The 22585-nt window shown below is 35.6% G+C and overlaps 1 protein-coding gene across 18 annotated transcripts; it reads right to left on the reverse strand.

The window, feature by feature from the left end:
• Positions 1-1078: 1078 nt before the first annotated feature.
• LOC103721764 (Peptidase C78, ubiquitin fold modifier-specific peptidase 1/ 2) lies at positions 1079-14623 on the reverse strand. Of its 18 annotated transcripts, none has more exons than XR_015969390.2 (11): positions 14403-14493; positions 12997-13045; positions 12363-12463; positions 12117-12210; positions 10666-11543; positions 10400-10517; positions 7548-7643; positions 7343-7468; positions 6823-6879; positions 1564-1635; positions 1079-1437 (listed from the first exon to the last, which is right to left on the reverse strand). XR_015969390.2 is itself a non-coding variant. In XM_088705667.2 (8 exons), exons 2-7 carry the CDS (start codon positions 12425-12427, stop codon positions 7385-7387), a joined length of 1335 nt encoding a protein of 444 aa, XP_088561793.2. In that variant the 5' UTR covers positions 12428-12463; positions 14403-14539; the 3' UTR covers positions 2305-2438; positions 7343-7384. The 18 variants fall into 18 exon arrangements, 5 of the variants coding, with proteins under 5 accessions (XP_088561795.2, XP_088561796.2, XP_088561793.2 ...); XR_015969400.2 differs by lacking the exons at positions 6823-6879; positions 12997-13045 and adding exons at positions 7770-7937; positions 8041-8278 and having other exon boundaries at positions 1206-1437; positions 10400-10514; positions 14403-14558; XR_015969397.2 differs by lacking the exon at positions 12997-13045 and having other exon boundaries at positions 10400-10514; positions 14403-14623.
• Positions 14624-22585: the final 7962 nt, after the last annotated feature.

A 22585-nucleotide genomic window follows, 5' to 3' on the forward strand; every position in this document is an offset into this window, starting at 1 on the left:
ATTTGTTTTTCTGTTAAAAAGGGGGCTATGAAATTAATCCTGACTAAGAGTTGATGAGGTGTGCTTTTTTTTATTAAAATACATCTATCTATTCTGTTTTGCTAATGGCCAATCTATTTTTAAGAGTGGCAGCTGATAGTTTTGAAGAGACTCGACTGCTTTAGTGCTTCTTTGGACACTTCTAGGATGACAGCTGCTGTGGGGTTAAAAAAAATGAATTAGCCAACAATGACTCTTAAACATAATCCTGAAAAATCAAAAGTTAGAGCATACTTAATGTTAGCATTCTGAAAAAAAAAGAACTCTGGAGGTTTTCTTGATCCTCCGAAGACATCATACTGCTGATCTAGGGTGAATTCTCCTACAATCTAAAAGAACGAAATGAAGCATAGGTAGCTACTACCAGTTGACGGAAAATTTCTCAGAGGAAAGCAAATGGATACCAAAAGTAACAAGGCATGTACATGGAAAATTACTGGGCTTTTTGCAATGTATTCAGGATCAAACTTTAAATGATCAAACAGTTTCAAGCTAGAACCACATACTGCATCAAATAAACCAATATAGGTAATATTTTTGTTAGCCATTTAAGCACTTTCAAGCAATCTGCTTTTCGATGGCAACACTCAACAGTGAACAGTAATACATAAAAAAAAAAAGAAGAATTGCATCAAATTGGAACGTCTAATCGATCAAAATAGCAAAGTTCAAAACTACTAACACTGGGCATTGATGGTGTAGGCTTTTTCAAGATTCATTGTATCGGCATCGGACCCTATACGAGTGCTACACTAGCACAATGTCGGTATGGTATGGTATAAAATTTTTTTAACGTACCAAGTGTCAGTACGCCATCCGTACCGGAAACCGGTATCAAACTAGTATGGTACAGTACGCTCCGTATCGCTCAGTTCGGACTGGTACGACATACTATGGGCTTTTCAACTCAGCTCAGAAAAAAAATCAAAAGCCAAAAGCAAATCCAAGATTTGATGGTAGAAATGAACGAGTTTTATGCTGTTCATAATCCAAAGCGGCACGGTAAAAATAAGCAAGAGAAAATATTTGAGCTAGTATGTGACAAGCCAACAGAATGATAGTACTATCTGAAATTTAGAAATTTTAAACGTGATTGAATCATGACCTAAACGCTTCCATCTGCTGCATAATTCCTATCTTAGCATCGACTACGAAAGAAGTGCACATTTACCAGCAATTCAATAATATTATGCTGAAATGATTATGAAACAAAGAAAAATACTGCTAAATTGTTCTGGCTTTCACTAAGATGCTTTCTCCCCCCTTGAAAAAGTAATCAGGATAGCCAGGGAGTGTATAATCTAGACACAAATCTTCACTAGAAGCATGACATATACGTAAGCTGGAAATTGCCTTTCAACCAGTACTGATTGTTGCCTCCATAAACTGTTCGCCTTCCTGAATTCAACATCACATGCCAAATATTATGTTGTCATATCGTTTACCAAAATAGCCAATTCTAACACTACATATTAAAATATAAGTATTATGAAAGAATAATCGTAGAATAGTAACTTGACCTACCATGAGTTTACGAAATGCTGTTCATGATGGCATATTGAGTAGCTGCCCATTTCGTAGAGATTTTGCCATCACCTGTCCAAAAAGAACAAAATAATCATTAACTTTCAAAAACTGGCTACCATCAGAAGCATCTCCATGAGGAAACCAAGGACGAGTAAATGAACCAAGCAGAGCTTGAATAATATCTCGATTTCCAGCAGACAAATCAGCACCAAGTTTCTTTGCTTAGGAACCAGCATGAATATTTTCCATGTTTCATCGTATCTTCAAATATTTGCACTTTAGAGTTCTCTGATTTAGACAAAACATCCATAATCCCGATTCAGCCTTTTGCAAATCATGAATTAGTACAGTATCAAATAGACCTCCAGTTCTAGATCCAATCATGTCGCAACTTCACCAAGCTAATCTACTTCTAGGATAGCTTTATGGGTAGAGTATGTCTCCATAATTTTTCTAGAAAAATTTAAGATACTATTTCTAGAAATTCGAACTTTTGCGATTTCAATCTGCCAATACAGGTTCACATTCTTTGCTATGGTCAACACATTGCTATTGTTGAAGTCCATGCTGCACTAGATAGTCTGAAAGCTGTCAATTAGAAATACTGCCTTCTTGTTTCAAAAGGAAACATAGAAGGACATGCTTTACTGCCACAGCATAATGCAAAAGCTTTCTCATTTTGCAAAGCAACTTTGGGGTTTAACCTACTATGAATTAATTAAACTCCTTTGAACGAACCTTGGCACCAGTCCTGCAGAGTTCATCCAGGCTAGAAGTCTTACACTCAGCAAATCATCACACTATCTGCATTCTTAAGGGAGGAGGTAGCTGATCCAGCCTAGAAGTCTTCCTTTCAGCAAATAGTCCCCAACCTGCTGTTCATCATTCAGCAGGTCAGATCTGTTAAAAATTTCATCGTTGTCTTCCTTAAGCACAAGATGGTGTTAAATAGCCTGATATATCAAATGTTTGCTGAGCTGTTTTTCACCAGCTGTGAGCATCAAATTTATTATAATGACCATTTATGCTAGTACAAGAACTAAGCCATGATGATCTTGACCACCTCTATACCCCTACAACCAACAGAAAAAAAGCAGACATGGTAGCAGCAGCGAATGAGTTGATGAGCTTCGCACTACAATCAGCTTGCAATAAGTTTACCAGATCTTCTAGAAAACATTCTCAGAGGCATGTTACAAGAACAAGATGGCCCCATTCTAGATGACCAGTTAGCATCTTCATTCCCCTCGTTACATTGAGAAAGTTTCCATTCCCTCATGTTACATAAAGACCAGCACATATTCCTTTACACCATATGTTCTTAGGGGAATGTCTGATATCATGAGATTACCAGTGGAAGCATTATCTTCTTGCCTCATTAACTATGCTACTTCTGTTAGATTTAAACAACTTCTCGAACATGACTTTAAGAATAACTAGACTGTTCGTGTCATTATAGGATTTCATAGATACCCCAAATTGTGATATTTAGAGTTGATTTTTGGAGCTCACGATTCATCATAGATGATGCTTGAATGATATAGTTAATCTATGAATTGCAGCTACATTATCCAGACCCTTTTCATTTAGCCTCAAATATCTGCACCCCATGCTTACACATGCTATTGGTATGACACTTGGGAATCGGTCCATAAGAAGATTTTGTTTTTTATTTGTCATAGATATCGGAAGCTTTTACATGTAGACATGCACACAAATACCAAATTCCATGCACAAAGATACTAGAGAGTTTAACTACCATCCATCAAATTATATATCAAATGTAGGATCTCCTAAGACTCGCACCACCAAGAATAACTAAGGCCCTGTTTGGGGGAACTGTTAGTAGTAGAGCTTTTGGAAGTAGAGCTGTCTGAAGCAGAGCATTTATAAAAAGCTGTTTGTTGTTTGGTAACTATATTTTTAAAGTGCTGTGGCACTTTAATATGTGTTTGGTAAACAAACTGAGAAAGTACTTTTGTGTGACAAAATGACCATAAAGGACATTACCAGTATTATACAACAAAGCATAATAAAATATAATATGTTTTAATACATAAATATATGATATAGTATAATATTAATGTAATGTAATATAATATTATTATAATATAGTACTATAACATTATGTATTATAGAATAATAACTTAATATAATATTAAATTATTTAACATAACATATCAATGTATTATGATATAATGTAATATAATACTATATTTATAGTATAATACAATAATAAATATATAAAATATTATAATTATTAGTGTAAATTAATTTTTCATCCTTCTAATGACCATTTATCTCTCTAACAAATTTTCTAGTTAGGTGATAAAATTGGTTAACTAATTACTAATATTTTTATTTATTTATTTATTTATTTATTTATTTATTTAGATCAGATTATTTGCCACTCACTCATTATTTTATTTATTTATTTATTATTTTATTTCATTGAAATATAGAGGGGTCGCCGGCCATGGGTGGTGGCCGGCATGGTGGCTGCCACCGTGGGCAGCCACGAGCTTCCAAAACAAAAAAAAAAAGAAAAAAGAAGAAGAAGAAGAAGAAACAGAGGCGGCGGCGTTGAGAGGAAGAAGAAGATAGAGAGGGGGAGGGAAAGGATGGGTGAGAGAGGAAGAGGCGGGATAAGGATTTTGGGGAAAAAAAATGTGATTTAAATAGGGGTATTTTGGTCCAAAAAATAGCTTTCCGACAAAGCTGAAAACAGCATTTTCGGAAAGCTCCAAATTGGAGCTTCTCCCTAAAAGCTGTTTTCAGCTTCCCGCAAAAGCTGAAACAGCTTTCCGAAAATTTTACCAAACACCATTTTTTATCTAAAAGTACTTTTGGAGGGCCAGAAAGTGCTTTTTGGCCCTCCAAAAGCTCCCCCAAACAGGGCCTAAGTCTCCTGAAACTTTCTCTTGTAGGAGCATTTAGTCTCTTGCTACCAAATTACTGGCAAGTACCGATGGACATTCACTTTCAATTATTGATATTCAAAACCTAGCACAGCACTATCTTGGACCAAGCAATGATTGAATCTCAATTCATCTCATCAAACACCCCAAAAAAAATTTATGCTCCATTTGGGCAAAGAAAAAAGTGCAAAACTACGGAGTATTTCCTAGGGGATTGAAAGTTGATGATGCAACTTCAAACCTAGTGAGCAATGCCTAGCCATGACATCCTAAGGGGCTGTTTGGAGTTATGTTCAAGCCTCAAATGTTGCATCAGATGCAGGAAATTGAGTTGCACCTAACATCCTTTAAGCTCATCCAGAGATGCAGCCAAAAATGGACACATCTCTAGATGCGGGCTCTAATGTAGCCTTAAGGGTCATCATCACCTTCCTCCAATAATCATATGATAATAATATAACTATGATTATAATAACATATTATCATAATTCTTATTATAATAGTTCTTATTTAATAAAATAGTGATGAATATCATCATATCACATAGTAATAATGTGTAACTATATAAAATATAATTATAATATATTATATAATTATAATAATAATTAAGAGCTAGACTTGGTTACACTTAAGTGCGTCTCCACTCAGATTCGATCATATCTATATTGGATGATGGAAGTCTCATATCATTGATCCGAGCAATTAGATGTGGTCTACTATCTCTAAACTGCTTACATACTAAAAATCATGTGCTTCGGAGACTCTTAGATTATGTATCAAGTGATCAATATATATATATATATATACATAATTTCATATCATTTAGATTGTCTAATTTTTTGATCATTTGATGCATAGTCTAAAGGTCTCCAGATCCTATGTTTTTTAATGTGTAAATAGTTTAGATGTGGTAGATTACATCCAACAATTTGGATTATTGATGTGGAATCTCCATTATTCAATATAGATCTGACTAGATCAGAGTGGAGATCCACTTGAGTATAGCTAAGTCTAGCTCTAATAATATAATGTTATTATAGTATGAAGATAGTACAAACATAATTATTATTATTTTAATAAGATGACAATAATTACTGTAATATATTATATTTACAATACTAATTAATTATTTAATAGTATGATATTCACTATATTATAATATAATATATAATACTGTAGTGTTATGTATAATTCTATTATATTAAATATATTATGTTATGTTATGTTATAATATTATATTATCTTGTATATATTATATATGATGTTGTAATCATTCATTGTAATATATTATATTATAGCATAAGATGACATTATAATACATTATAATATATTAAATTATAATAATATATAATATAATGTACTAATATTATAATAATTATAAACATGATGGTTTGCCATAATAATATTAGTGAAGGCAATTTTACTATGTTGGTTGCAAGCTGACGACATCCTCTCCACATCAAACAACCAAACACAGGATTGCAATTGCAGTTTTTAAATACAGGCAAGACAAAAAAAACACTTGCAATACAAATGCAACACTTTTAGTTGCAGGTGCATCTGAAAATGCAGGAATCTAAAAATACAGGCAAACAAATAGCTCCGGAGCCACATGTGCCAAGGCATGATGCAAATCCATCTTGGTGCCTACCATGCAGTCCATCCATACATAATAGCCGCATTTTTCACAACAATGCCTGAAAGTCTACCCTAGATTTCTTCACCACCTCTAGAAATTAATAAGGTGATTCAAATTACTGTCAGAATTATGATTATCCTAAATTCTAATCCTAAAGACATTTAATGTACCAATGTTCTGTACGAAGACTTTGCTACTGTCAAAATGACCCTCTCCCAGACAATCCCTATCATTAATTTTATTTTCTCAAAATAACATAAGGATCCCATCCTCAAAATATCCGTACAATTCTTCCCATCTTAGAACTTTCACAATCCTAAAGTTATGAATGAACTTTATTCTACGCAAAACTCTTTTTTCCATCTCTCTTAACCATTATTGTGATGTGTGCCAAAAAATATTATTGTGACCATTAAATTCACTAAATTAAATTGACTTACATATATCCAAAACTCTCATCTAATATCAAACAAGTAAATTTATGTTCCATGTATCTTAGAAGTTAGAACTCCTATCTTGGTTGTCTCTAAGCATTGAGTTAGTTTTGTGAGAGAATGGTGCTACTGGTTTGTGATGGTAATTCATATGATATTTGAATTGATGCAATAGAATCTCATTTCAATTTGGAAATTGCAAACAAAAAATAATTCTAAATAAGTGGAAGTTGGGCTAAATAATTCTAAATAATCATCATATTACTGAAGAGGCCTGCAGTGTTGATGCCAGATGAAGCTACCAATGCCCCGGATGGAGAATCTGAAACAATAATCATGAGTGCTTTAGGATCAAAAAAATGGTGAAGGCAAAGTGTGCCATGGTGCAGAACCACTCAAAATACAGTTGCTCATAGGCTTTCTACGGTGATTAGTTCAGATGTAATTGTGGTAATGGATAAGGGTAAGGAGGTTGAGATGGGAAGCCATACCACCTTAATCGCAACAACTAATGGCATTTATTCAAAACTGTTCTATCCAAAAAGCCAGATGGAAGGCTAACTGAGTTGTAAAATAATCAGTTTGAAGTTCATTGAGTGGTTTTTTGTATTTTTGTATATATGATAGGGATATCACATGAATTCTAGAGATGGCTAGATGAGCGCTATAGTAAAGGAAAGAGATATATCAATTATTATCTTCATAATGACAGTGAAATAATATAAGAAAATCATGGGTCAAGAGAATAATAATTATCACGATGCACATATTCAAATGATAATTACCTTAGATGAGTTCACGCATTTATCTTCTTCACAGTCATCCTTCTAGAATTTAATTAATATGCTATTAATAGTCTTGAGCTGCTCCATCTCTTCTCCACGGGCAACCCCAGGATCAACATAGCATAACTAAAACCATAAAATATATGTTAGATAGTTTACAGGATAAGCTAGTTGTGATGTGGGAAAATTATTACATTTATATGACCTGATACTGGGGCTTTTTAAACGTGTGAACCCCTCTTTTTATCAGTTGCTGCCAACCGTTTCTATCTCTAAGAGACCGTTCTAAAGCTGCTGTTCTCTGTAAGCATCAACAAAAATGGAAATTTTGGGAAGCAATAATACAAGAAACTCCTAAATAATATAAATAAAAAACTATTAATGAAACAACTAGTAAGTTGGTGAGGAAGATTTTGAATTCTTTCACCTGACTCTGTAAGAATATTCATCAAGGACAAGCAAGATACAGGAAGGAAAGTATGACTGAAAGACGTCCTCTAATATAAGCTGAGTCGAAGCACACAAAACAATATAAAAATTCTTAAAATGAGCTTTTGCATTTCTGGAAGTGCATACATCTGCGCAGCCAACCACCCTTGTACCATGCAGACATGCACAGAAATAAATTTAGTCGGGATTGTAATATATTAATTCGATGTTCTACTTAAAATTACCTAAAACAATGGATCAGAACTTACCTTCCACCATCAACAAGAGGTGTTAAATAATGGCTTTGTGTCGCATTATCTTCATTAACCATTCCATGCTCCACCATCATTTTCTCATCAAAGCAATATCAATGACTATAATATTAAGACCCTTCCTGCCTTCATTTTTGCATACTCTGTCCCAGACTCCCAGTCAATTAAATCAACTCCCTCATTCTTAGGTGGTACTCTCTTCCACTAACATTTCCTTCTGCTTTGATCAGTTATGCTTACCACCAATTTAGTTGAGAGAAAGAAAGTATTAGTTGAAATAGTGGATAAACCTAAACTATGAAACAGACTAAACCTTCTCAAATCTCAACTATAGCAATCTACCTTCTGACCTACTAAACTTCAATACGTTGCATCAATGAGAACCAATTTCAACAAGACAACTTGGACAACATATGTCAGCTACTTAATTGGTAAATTATGTAGTGATTACTTTCAATAATTCTACAATACGAAACGGTATCTGCAAAGAGCTGAATTAATATAGAATGGAGTAATGGCGAGGATTGGTGCACCAGGTCTTTCATTCCTTTCACAACTGAGATTCTTTCTTGGATTTGAGACTCTGGAGCATATGTTCATATCCTTATATAAACTGTAAATGCAGATACTGATGGATCATATAGTCATAGTGATACACAATTCCTTGTTTGTTAAACTTGAAGAGCCGTTTATTAATTGCTACTGAGTTGGCCACCCTTGCTTAAAGTGTTTTCTTTAGGTTGATTGTACCCCTTGGCAATTAAATGTGTCTTAAAGCATTCTTTTAAGGTTCAGAGCCAATCTAGTGCTTGTAAAGCCTCTTAGATTTCCTACTGCTTTTACTAGGTGATGCTCAGAATAGCATCATCTGATATCAGCACTTGATCAGGAAGTTAGTTTATATTTTCTTATTTTGCAGTATTTGAAACATACTTAAATAGGAAATACTAAATCTATGAAATATCACTAAGTCATCATTTTGCTGTTACAAGCTGTTACAATGGCCCATAAGAACCGTTACAACATAAGAATTATGTAATTCAATGAAATAGTTGGTGTCACTCTTACCATTATTCTCAGAAAAAGGTAATTCACAAAATAGGCTTCCAAAATTTCTTTTTTGTTTTAATGGCTTGTTACAACATTCTGTCCCCCAACATTAGATATTGGTCATGGCATTTGATAGTTCATAATGTTTAAATCTTGCCTCTAACGTATCTATGGACTTTGTCAACACCATAAATTTGGACATGTTGATTATAAAAGTTGTAAAGAATAGCAGTATGTGACTAGCAAACAAATGACTATTTGAAAAGTTGACAAGCAAACAAGCACTTGATTTAAAAGGCAAGCACATTAAGTTTATCTGGCTATTTTTGAACCAATGAGTAACTTTATATGAGATTCATTTGACAGGTATAGTTTTGCTTCTGCTGCAAACAGAAGTTTGGGAAATCATCAACAGTTAACTATGCAGAAGAACAAAGTCATTTGCATTGTTTCATAGTTGATTATTTTGGAGTTCAAATGATTGAATTTGAAAATAATCAAGATATTCCCACATACTCATAGATTCAAGATTGTACCTAACTCTTTAAAAAAGAGAATATATGTCAGTAGTTGATCACTTGGGTGTTATAGATCTGATAATATGGTGAACCATTTTTTTCCTAACAAGGCATGTTACAATTTTATGCAAGGAAGAGCAACTTAAGAACCAATTTAAATTGAAATTAAATAAGATCCACAATGATGAAAGCCATTAGGTGATAGCAATCATTATAGGAAAAGAAAGTTGCATCCAAAAGACTCTGAAGTGGGATAAACAATTACGATGTGGAGTCCACCAGATCCATTCTAGTTTTAGCTCTAAATACTTCATAACTGATTTGGTTACTAAAGATAGATGTTGAAGAATACTGCTAAAAAAAATTTATAACAAAAAGAAATGCATAAAGACAAGAAGACTTAAACATCTTCTAACCTCAGAATTCATGGAAAATGGTTTCAGTTTTTCTGCTCATGTTTCATTCTTGAGTCTATTATGCTATGTACTTGCAAATGCAAGGACATAACAACAGTTATTTCAGTGCATCTTTGGATTGAAACTGCTAAATAATACATTCATAAATTCGAAATTTTTATTCTGCATTCATACATTCATGACCAATTTGATTTCCGGATTTCCAATTTTCGGATTTCCAATCAGTCACAAAGAAAGCCAAAGCAACTTTAAATGGTAACCTGGATGTCATCACTCGCTTTGTCTAATCATCCAAGATAGACATCTCCAGTACATCAATGTGAGTGCCACAAAATGCAATATAATAGAATAACAAAGCTTAGCATAACTTACATGAGCAGGGTCTAAAACCAAGAGAATGAATTGGTTTTGTGATTCACGCACTCTCCTTTGCATTTGAATCCCAACAATAATTCGTGAGTGGCCATCATGCTGGATGTACAAAGGCCTGCTAATGGAAGCCCATAATTAAGTATTACTCCATCAAAGAAATTTTACCATGCGAGAGAATAGAATGGATATAAAAAGCATAAAAATGCTTATAGGAAAACTGTTCCAATTAATTTACATAGGAACAGATATGGTTAGAGTGAACTCACGTTTTATTACTGATAAGGACATGTTCAGAATTATCCAATCTGCCACCAATCTCACTTGTAAAATAGTTCCAGACCCAATCAACAAGGACCTGATGACCATTGATCTTCCTTTCATATTTTCTGGAACCATCACCATTTATCATAGTATCTTTGGGATGTCTAGCTAAAGAATGATGTTCCTGCCAAGAATTTTCATATGATGAAGGACCAACTTGAAAATCATCACAATTTGTGCGGAGCAAAAACTTATCCATTGGCCCATAAACTTGTTTCTTTATCTTTTTTCCTTTAGATTCTCCATTATTTAGTTGCTTTGACAAGGCTGTACTGTCAAAATCTACAATTCTTGCTCGAAGCCCAAAAGAACGGAAGAGTGTGGCACACTCAATAGCTCCGATCCATTTCCTAGAGCCATAAATTTTATGGTCAAATGACTCTGAGCCAGGAGTATCAAAGCCTCTTTCCCAAGCAATCTCAAGCCACCTCTGCAGTGAGGGAATATCAGGAACAAATCCAGAACCACCAAACAGAACAACTTTAGCTTCTTGTCTCTGTTTTAATAAATGAGAGCTAAGCATTTGAATGTTACGCCATCCACAGCCCCAACCAGCATCTTCTGACTCGATAATCTGATAGTGATCGATGTGGCCTGATACTATACTTCTTGAATTTTCACTTTCTAATTCCAAGCATCTCCTCAACAAAGCCATAAGACCACCTTCAACCTCATAGAAGGTGCTTCTAATTTGTAAATCCACCAAACAAGATATTTCTTGATCAAGAATTTTTCTATTAGCAGATGAACTATGGTCAATGCTTGTTTCTGGTGTTCTTCCAGAATAAACAACAGATGGTTCCACATAATTTGCTGGCTTATCCTGCAACAAAGCAATTTCGAACTCAACTAGTATATTTACATAAGCAATCTCGAACACATTCAGATAAAGTATTCTTAAAGAAATTTGGGAACATATAAGCAATCTCAAACACATTCAGATAAAGTATTCTTAAAGAAATTTACTTTCAAGGAAAGGAAATTTTCATTCAGACACATCTAAAAACTAAAGTTAACTGAATTTGAGCTGAAAAAAGAAAGCATGTTTGAGAGATATATAATTCATGACTTATAGCCATACTTTTTTTTGGTACAAATTTATAGCCATGCTTTACTAACCAAGTCAGCAGAGAATATTGAGCTAGAAAATAGTTCTATACCCTCTCTAGGGGTTTGAACCTATAGTTGATAAAAAGAACAATTTTCTTATGTATGTATGCACATGCCCATGCATGCCCACAACCCATACACATGCACCAGAAACATATTCAATGAAAGGGCTCTCCAAAAAATTGTGAGCGCAAGCACGCACAAGCTGATGCATGCACACACAAAGAAAGGTTCTCAGAAAATTGCAAATGCAACAACCTATAAAACAACAACCTCAAGAGCCTACCTTCGTTCTAGGACTTGGTGGAGCTAGAGCAAGTTGCCGTGCCAATGCCATGTCTCTTTCAAGTTCGTCCTCCGCAAAGTGATTGTTGGCATGCCTGTATGTGTTCCATGATGAAACAAGCATCAACTACAACATCACCGAAACTTCTGTTATATAGTCAAATATACATATTCTGGAACTGCATCAGCAAACCCAAAACAACAGCGGTTTGCAAAATGCTAAACTCCCGGAAAGGACAACTCGTACCATTCCAGTTCAGTGAAGGGAACAGTCATATGACAAAAAGGGCAAGAAGAAAACATCCTTGTCATTGAATTCCTATATCATAGCAATCAAAGAAGTTTCACCTGAAAACCCAAAGAAACACTAGTATTTAATTCAAACTTCCAAATATTAATTAAGTTAAAAATAAAATCAATGCCTTTTACGAAATAAATTAACAAATTCGGTCAATGACCTGTGGTGGTTTTGGATTTTAAATATTGCAAATATCATTGGTTCAGTGTACAGAGCAATAAAGAATTTTTTAATTTTGCATAATGTATGCACTTAAGAACATTTTCTTCATGCATGAAATATGAGCATAAGATTACTAATCTACTATATCCAACAAAGGAAACAAAATTTTCATATGCATAACACTACTATAAGACCATGCACAATTATAAATGAAAAAATTATTTCCTTTTTCCTGAGAAAAGAATTGAGCTGAGCCCAACCCACTTTCATTGAGATAATGAAAGAACAAAGATACAAGATCCTCTAGAGGAGGGGGGGGGAGGGTAGAGACAATGGATAGAACAAAAGGTGTGGGAGGGCATCACATAAAGATTATAAATCAATTTTTCAACTTTCAGCAGCTTGAATACTGGAGAAATACTTTTGCACTTGTAGAGAGAGTTCCTTTGATCCAGCTTGCAGCAAGGAACCTGATGTGCATATGATAAGAAAAATTGAGGCTTGCTAAAGTAATAGCGTCACATTCTACAGCAGGTCTAGTTCATTTCAACTATTAATCAAGTTGTAAAACTTCATGAAGTTGTTTTAGTGTGTATGGTAAGAACTGCTAATTCACTTTCATAATCTTATTCCAAGAGAAAGCAAATGATAAAGCAAAGAGGTTGGCTGAAAGAGTAAAAAGGGAAAAAGGGGGGAAAAAAGAAAAGGCACCACAAGGTTTGAAAGTGAGCTGTCTAATAAAAACTATAAGGATGTTAAGAAACATCAAGGTATCTGATGATACATTGTCAGATTGACTATGCAGGAAGGAACTATAGAAAATTAAAAAATGACAAAGATGTTGTTGATTTGCATATAAGGATTGAAGACTTCCAAATATCGCCCATTCATACAAATATTATTCAACCTAGGATAGCCTAGGAGAGAGCTTGAGGACAAATTATAGACGAGGGAGAGCAGTTAACATGAACCAATTAGCATGCTGTCCTTTAAAAGATATTTCCAACACCAGCATGGTAAGTACGGATGGAGTGCAGAGACACAAAGAGTGAGGGAAAAGGAAAAGGGAAATAGATGCATGTCAATGCGATGCATTGGAAGCATAATATGATCCATCCTTGCCGTCAGCTTATCTTTTCCTTGAAAAGAGCATTCTGTGCATTGATCTGTTCGTCATGCATCTAAATGAGCAACAGCAAGTGTTACTTTTCCATTAAAATTTCCTTGATTGGTGCTTTCTTTCCCAATAGAAAGTTCTTGCTTATTATCTTCTATCTCTTTGTAAGGCTGCGCCGACTAAGCATATATTTTTTGATCTGTAATATGCAACTGATTTTCACAAAGTAACAGCAAGTGTTCCCTCTCTACCTCCGTCTCAAATCAAATAGCAGCAGTGTGATTCTATCATATTCTCATGAAATGAACTCGATGAGGATTCAAAACACAAGGAAAAAGAAAAAGAACGAAAGAAAGAAAAAAGAAGCATAATTCTATCCAACAAATTTCATCCAACACCAAGATGGGGACATGAATTTGGCTCAAACGGGAAAATCTTCAAGCCCTAAATCCGATATCTCAATTGATAGTTACAACCACATAGAACTAAAAAATTTGTTTCCACTCTTCAACCAAACCCCAAAACCACAAGAATCAACAAAGAGCTTCATTTCTGAACATTTTGTTTTAAAAAAATGGCAAATCAAACTACTTTTCTCCAAAATCAAGACTGCTAACTTCCAAAATAAAGGCAAGAAAAGTGTTTATAAACCGAAAAAAAAATCTTTGGAAGTAATCTATTCATAACATGGGTGTCACCAGTATGCATACCTGATCGCAGGAGAAAAAAGGATTCAAATGTTGGCGAGGAGAGCATCGTTTGAAAAAAAGAAGTACCGCTTTTGATCGCAACTTATTCCCGGACTTCGAGGCCCGTCCGTGCCCAAATCATGGGCTTGAGGTTTGGGTTTTGGTCGCTAAAATTCTGTTTTGGCTGACCGCTAACATTGCCCTAACTCTTTGGTTCCAACAAAGTTCGCCGAACCAGTACCAAATTCAGACTAGTCTGCATATGGTTTAATACAGTATACACAGTATAGTAGGACGTGCTAATATAATACTGGTATGCCCAAATTTTTTTTAAGTATTTCAAATTAGTTTAATTGGTAATCACTTTTTAGAATTATTTTAATGATTTTAAGCCTAATTTGATTTTTTTATTTTTTTTTGTATTTTTATGACTCCGATTTAACTTAAATGATGTATCTTATTATTTTAAAATAATACAAATCATAAAATAATTAGTGAAATGTTGTATGTTACAAGGAGCAATATAAAATATCCTCGAATTAAGTAATGAGATGCAAATTATAAAATAATACAATCAACTACATATATTTAAAATACAACATACATACCGATATCTAAAATCGAGTCGAGTGACGATATCTCTCGTAGATATCTGATCATCAGCATAGTCAAAAGGCACATTAGCCCACCCATCTAACCCAGCGGCATTGTAGTTTTATATATTCATCTCATAAGGAACACACTCCGGCTTATAAGCATTCTCGGATCTCTCGCTGAAACTTTGTCTCTAAGAGATGTATTTCGGCCGATAAAATCACCGTGAAAGAGCCATCTAAATAAGCCGATAGCAAAATCCGACCTCTAAGATGTTCCGAGCTGTATAGAGTAGTAGCCATCAAAAGATGTCTCAAACGCACCACATCAATATTTGTATCCATATGGGTCATGAGTTGCCTATAGCTGCGGATAATAGGATCCAATATACGACTCAGAATCTGATACGTTTATGAATCCTACTCCACACTCGGGGCTCGTTTGGTTCGCGGAAAAAGAAGGGGGGAAAGTATGGTCAACGGAAAAGTAATGAGATGCCTCTTGTTTGGTTGGAGTTTTCAAAGGAGAGTAGGGGTGCAAATGGGTCGGGTCGGGTCGGGTCCTAAGTGACCCCGATCCGACCCGATTTTTTGTTCGGGTCCTAATTTTGGACCCAGACCCGACCCGGTTGAAAATCGGGTCGGGTCCGAGTCGGGTCCGGATCGGGTTCGGGTCCAAGTCGGGTCGGGTTCAGGTCCGATCGGGTCCATTTTTTTGTGTTTTAGAAAAAAAATTTGGGCAAATCTAATTTGGTCATATCATAATTATGAGATGCTGGGTGACCCATGACTTGCAATTGACCTCCGGTCAGAACAGATGACCCATGACTTATAACTAAGTCGGTCTACAAGCCAAATTTCATATCACACTATTTTTTATCTATATGACTGATTGGACGGAACTTGGTGTCTTCCAGCTCCCCTCTCACGAGGACAAAAAAAATCCCAGACCTTCTTCCAAAATCCACTTCCATTGCAGAAAACTGGCGCGACCCATATTCAGTTCAGTGTTCCCTCACTTCCTCTCTGCAAAAGTTAAAAGAAACAAAAACCAGAAAACAGAAGGTAAAAAAAAAAGCCAGCTACCGAGACACCAGAGGTATCAACAGTGTAATAGATGGAGATAGAATCCTAACGGGCCGAGGTTCCTTTGGATTTTATGCTTGTTGCTATCCTTCCACGCTTGAATCCTACTCCCCCCCCAACCCACAAACACACACACACACACAAAAAAAAAAATCTCTTTTGCTTCCCCCTCTCTCTCTCTCTCTCTCTCTCTCTCTCTCTCTCTCTCTCTTCGGGTCCATTCGGGTCGGGTCGGGTCCCTTCGGTAAACCCAGACCCGACCCAGAAAATGATTCGGGTCCAATTTTAGGACCCGACCCGGACCCGCGGGTCCTAAAATTCGGGTCGGGTCGGGTCTACACGGGTCGGGTCTCGGGTCGACCCGACCCATTTGCAGCCTTAAAGGAGAGAGATAGGAAAGTTATATTCCCATGGAAATATGATTCCCACATTTATGGAAAAGTCTTTCCCATAAGAAACATGGGAAAGTTACTTTCCCATGAGGTGGGAATCACTTTATTTTTATTTTTTTCCAAAAAGACCCTTCAACATTAAAGAAGCATTAAAGAGGCATTAAAGACCTAATTTTTATTAAGGGCATAATAGGAATTATACATAACTTTTCCAGAAAAATGGATGGCCAACCAAACATAAGCACTTTGGAAATTTGTCACTTTTCCATGGTCAACCAAACATGCCAAAAGTACTTTCCTAGGCATCCTCTTCCTAGGAATTTGTTTTCCAGGAATCATATTCCTAGGAGGGAAAATGCTTCCCACGAACCAAATGAGCCCTCGAGGTTATCTGCAGCTGCATCATGTCCTCCTATTTGACCTCGAGGAGTCTGTCTCTTATATACAATTGGATCCTTGCGGGCTCTACCAGATTGTGCACAGTAGTTTCTATATTGTGCAGTATGCGTAAATTGAAACTCATTGGTGAATCGAAAATTACCCTGGGGCTATGTCTCATAAACAATAATATCTTGTCCTCCACTCTCTCCTTGGCTAGAAGATCCATGACTATCAGAATTTCTGCTTCTAGTCTTAGAATCTGAGTGAACTGAATCGGCCGGTTCAGAACCGGGTCGACTCGGTGCGAACCGGCCGGTTCGCATCGAGTTCGAACGAAATCAACTGGTTCAGGCCGGAACCGAATCCAAAAGCCAAGCCAACCCGGTTCCAGTTTGGGACCGATCTCATCGAGTCAGCTTGGTACAGACCGAGCCGCCCGATTCGGCATTCTTTGGTTCCCAATATAAAACCATAATTGCAATAAAACCCTAGCAAGTTCATGAGCCCTTGGTGCGCGATTCATTTTCTTGTCTAATAAAAGTTCACTAAATCTATCACATGATGAGAATGAAAATGAATTTTGAGTAGAAATTTTCAAATTCATAAATTTTCTCTTATCAATCTTTCTCTCCTTTTTTTTTTCCCCTCCTAAAAACCACGACTTACTAAAGGTATAACCTCTTCTTTTTTATGGGACTAAGATCATAAGATATTAAAAATTAGAATCGTCGGAAAAAAAAATAGAATTATGATCTTGAAATTTTGAAAGTGTGGTGCTGATACACATGGGTATAGGCAAATAATGCTTGCATGGACTATGTCTGATATGTCAGCCCAACTTGTAATTTAGTTTGCATTTGATACTTCATATAGACACACATCTTCAGCTTAATCTATTGTACATAAAGTGTGCCTAGCTAAATAAAAATATGCAGGCGTTGTGCAATATATTTGATTGGAGGAGACTAGCTTATCCAGTACAATCTAAACCTTCAATAAAGAATTTTGAGATGATTTTATGCAATATTTTTTTTTTTGAGAAAAAAAATTGTGCGTGAAAATCAATAGATCTATACTCTAAAAGATTAGAAACATCTTTAAATTTGCAAATGAGAGTAAGAACTGTATGGAAACTTCCTTTGACATTTATCTCTAGAGATGATGGGCGATCAAGTATTTCAAATGTCATCTTAAATAATATGCCATGCTTTTACCAAGATAGGTTGGTCAGACTATAGGTCTCCTCAACTTGGATTTCTTTACAAAGTCATTTAATCTTTTTTTTTTGCAATTTCTATATTTGGATTTCTTGATCCTATATAAATACTCAAGATCTATCCAGTAAATAAGTAATGTGAGACTAAACGCACACCCGCACAAATCCTTGTCAGGCTAAGAGTTCAAATTTATTCAAATCTAATCACAAGCATTACGATTGGCCCGTGGTCAGCTCCAATGGATCCTTCCTGCACTGTCTCCTAGTCCACATAGGTTACAGGCCGGATCCGCTCTGTAGCATTTATCACAATCCAAAACCTCATCTAAAATGGCTAGTTGGAAGTATTATTTGGGTTCATTGATCCTGTATAAATACGAAAGATCTATTCAATTAATAATCAATGTGGGATTAAACATATGCTCGCACGAGTTCTCATAATTTTCTTCTTTATCCTTTTCTCTTCCAAAACTAGGATCAATGGAAGCTCTATTGAATAACAGAGTGAGGGCAAGATTGGACTGGAGTCTCTTATATCAACACAAGAAGCTTTACCAATTTGGCCAATTGGCACCCCTCTAGTTAATCAATCATTTTAGGGAACCTATTGCCGTAAAATTTCATAAAGGAATATGATTCAATAAAAATCTTGATTGAAGAAAGCTTCAACAAAATTCCATACCAACTGCTGTAACGGGAGATGAGAAACGGGAAGAACCTGGAAATATCTCCAACAACAGAAATTATTTTTCCCCAAGTCATTTGAATATTCACTATTCTCAAGTCAATTGTAAATGAATCCTAGCTCCTCACCTCACCCAACTCGTGCAAAATTTTGCATTCTTTCCAGGTTTCACTTCCTGCATATTCAGAAGAGTTTATCTTTTGCATAGCCTCTCTTGTTTGCATGACAAAATTAAGACAGTATTACCGGCCAACTGATGGAATGGTGCTTAGCTCCAATGTGGTTCTTGAGGCACAAACCTTCTTTATTCCATATCCTAAGAGAAGGTTTGACACTTTAACCTTTGAACTATTAAAAATATTTTACCTAAAAACAGATATATCATTATTTTATAGAAATATTATAAAGAAATAATCTACTAAAATAAAATTAGAATATTGAAAAGAGCTTGTCTGGATGAGGCACGTGATATATACTACTCTAAGAACGTGATTCGCCTCCTACATATAAATCTGAGACGATTTTGTCTCCAAGGTATAACAATCTGACTCATTCCAATCATTCTCTAACGAACACGATCGCTATGAAGGCTTGACCCGACCAACTTCTTCAGATGCTCAGAAAATAAAAAAAAAAAGAAAGTAGAAAGTTGGAGGGTGAAAAAACTCTCTGTCGGTAGAAAAAAACTTTCGAAAGACTGAGTACCGGTGAGAAAGAGAAAGATTGGATTGTTTTTGAATTAATCTTGGAAGAGTATATTTATAAACTCTATTCGGAAGACCGAAAAGACGTGATGATTCTAAAGATATGTAATGTTTTGGAAACACCATATTTTTTTTTAGAAACCAATGTTTTCTTTCGAACCGTCACAACTTTTCTAAAAGAGGCATCTCACAAAAAGATATTTTAAAATATTTAAAATAACTAAAATTTAGGAGATAAGAAATTTTATTTTATTTTTTTTAATTAAAACTCCAACATGAACAACTTGGAGGAGGAGGATTTGCCTACTGCATGGACTACTGGCCTCCTCAATAATAAGGTATTTTTGACAGTGTCTCTACGCTAACAATGTTCGAAGATTGAGCCAGCGATGACATGAATTAATAGACGTTACATTAAGGAGGGGAGAGTGTTCATACTTCGAGTATTAAAGCACAGATATATGGCAAATGGAACTCTCTTTAGTCTGGTAAACCATAAGTAGCAGTGCACTTACTGAACTTATAAGCTGCATAAGGTTCCAATGCTTATGTCCCCAATCTCACTGAAAACACCAGAAGGAAACACTCAACTGAAAAGGAGCAAATAACACAAGTATAAATACCTGCAAACTGTAAATTATTCTTAATCATCAGCAATGAGACCTAGCTAACTACTTGTGAGACAAGTCATGACAGACATTGAAACCATCGAATTCTTTAATCGAGCCATTCTTCATCCACTTCATTCGACCACGAACGTAGCTTGTCTTTTCTGAGAACATGCATCTACCCCATTTCAATCGTTTCACAAAAAGAACCGAGCCCAATCCAGTGGTAAACAATGGGAAATGACAGGTTGATAAGAGGTGGCACCAGATGAACTTCACTGTTAATTCTCAGTTTGCTTCCACTGTGTACGTACGTACAGTCTTCCTAAAGCCTCCATGCATGGGTCATGAAGTAGAAGATGTGTGCAGTGTCAAACCAATCGCCAAGGCAGACGAGGGACGCTATTCTTGTGGCAGAGTTGGCATACTTGTGAAACCTAATTCTGCCTGCTGGCGACTGCCATTAAGTTATTGCCTCTCATCACTCTTGGGAAGTCACCAACTCCCACTGAGATTATTTTCCACACGGCAATGATACCTTTTGATGGAATGGAAGTGTCCACGTCTGAAACCCTCCAAGACATTCTAGAGGGCCTGAAAGGAACCACAAATAATACGATGGTGCAGTTATTGTCTTTACCTATCCATGGGACCTAGCAATCAGCCAAAACCTCATGCAAATCCATGTGCATATACGAACAAGAACTATGTGATCGGGTAGATGTATGGCACCCTGGTTTGTCTCCCCACTTTCCCTTGGTAAACAGTCCAGTTAAAATGACCACATAAGTAATATTTGATCAAATTTACCCTTGGACAATTAGAGGGTCCTAAGTTAGTCCTCTAGAGTTGTGTGCTTTATATTCCATGCAAATCCCTGAAAGTGTTTGACGTACGAAAACATGGTTCTTTTCAGAGTTGTCTTCAGTCTAATTTTAAACTGATCTTAAGCTACCTGTAACTGAATTTTAGGCTAAGGAAAGCAATAAAAAAGGTGATCAGATTTGTATTAATTTTAGATAAACTGACACAATGATTATCTCCTTGATATAAAATGCTCATAAGGATGGTATTGAGTAAAAGTGGCTCTGATTGGAACCGTGAGAAAGTGACCCTAGATCAGCTATGAGCTTGAGATGACTTGAGTTTACCTTCACATCATCTCAACCCACCAACCCTTGGCCTGGTCCTGTGAATCTGTATCGGCCATGAGCTTGGGATGACTTAAGTTTACCTTCTCATCATCTCAACCCACCAACCATTGGTGTGAATCTGTAAGCAATTCATTTGTGAGCATATTGTTGTCAGAGATGTAAACTAAGATGGGACAACTTTGCTTTAAATAAAAATAATAATAACAATAAAGAAGGAGCGATCCAAGCAGCAGTGATGTCCACATCAAACAAAAATCTTGATTGCCTGTTTATATTAAATTTACCGTAATGAAGAGGTTGGTTGGTTCCCAGCTCTATACGGCAGCATTTCTATTTGAATTAAGTAGCTTTGGACACATCCCTTCTGACCAGGTCTCATTTATTAGTTTCTAGATCCACCTTGGGCTCCCACAACAGCTCTAGCCAAACTTGGCAACGTAAGGTAACAAGTAAAAGAGAGAAAGATTGACCGTAAGTATTCTTCACATCATGTACTTCTTCGCGAGGGTAACCTTATTTTTACCTCATACTACAAATTTCATATTTATTTAGTTACGCATATTATTTTTTTTCGAAAGCTACTCTTAAGTTATCCAAATTTTTTTAAAAAAATTTCTTTATTAAGAGTATAATCGGTATTTCACACAACTTTCTTACAAAAGTAGATGCTCAACCAAACATAAATCACTCAAAAATAACCGCTTTTTCATGGTTAACTAAATATGTCAAAATTATTTTTTCAAATATTATATTTTTAGAAATTTAGTTCACAAAAAAATATTTTGATAGAAAAAAAATTTCTGGAGGACCAAATGAGTCCCAAGGGAATCTTCTTTCAAACCTGTTTTTCAACTTTTTTTTTTTTTTTCTTTATTCTCTAGCGGCTGCATATGGCTTTTCCTCTATCTATGTAAAGAGCAAGCAATTTTTTTTTTCTCTCTTTCCACTAGTGCGTTTTATGCCCTATGAAGAGCCATTGAATATGGAATCACAATCACCATAGATTCAATGCTCATATATATATATATATATATATATATATATATATATATATATATATATATATATATATATATATATATATATATATGTGTCTGTGTCTGTGTGTGTGTGTGGATGTATATATATGTATGTATGTGTGTGTATGTATTGTTATTACTGGAAATCAGACCCGAAGGTGATCGTGAACCAAGAAAAGGAGCTTCTGCCGCAGGCGGTGGCGAACGGATGTCTTCGGCAGACCTACAAGAAGCCCAAGCCGGAGGATCTGGCGAAAACCCTCCGATGCTTAAGTCAGAGAGGATTTGTAGATATTTTAATGAAGAGATCCTTTTTATTGAGGGAAGAAGTCCCCCTCTCTCTAGAGTTCCCCCCTCTTTATAGGA

Source organism: Phoenix dactylifera, chromosome 10 (assembly GCF_051530095.1).
Source record: "Phoenix dactylifera cultivar Ajwa chromosome 10, Ajwa_hap1_PhDact_Kaust_v1.1, whole genome shotgun sequence".
Lineage (NCBI taxonomy): Eukaryota > Viridiplantae > Streptophyta > Magnoliopsida > Arecales > Arecaceae > Phoenix > Phoenix dactylifera.

Excerpts from the sequence above, each read along its gene's own strand:
- LOC103721764 (XM_088705667.2), bottom strand. The coding sequence starts at position 12,427 with ATGACAAGGATGTTTTCTTCTTGCCCTTTTTGTCATATGACTGTTCCC. Across the intron at positions 12,211-12,362 it reads CCCTTCACTGAACTGGAATG|GCATGCCAACAATCACTTTG; the intron begins GTACGAGTTGTC and ends GAACACATACAG. Across the intron at positions 7,469-7,547 it reads TTAAAAAGCCCCAGTATCAG|TTATGCTATGTTGATCCTGG; the intron begins GTCATATAAATG and ends TTATGGTTTTAG.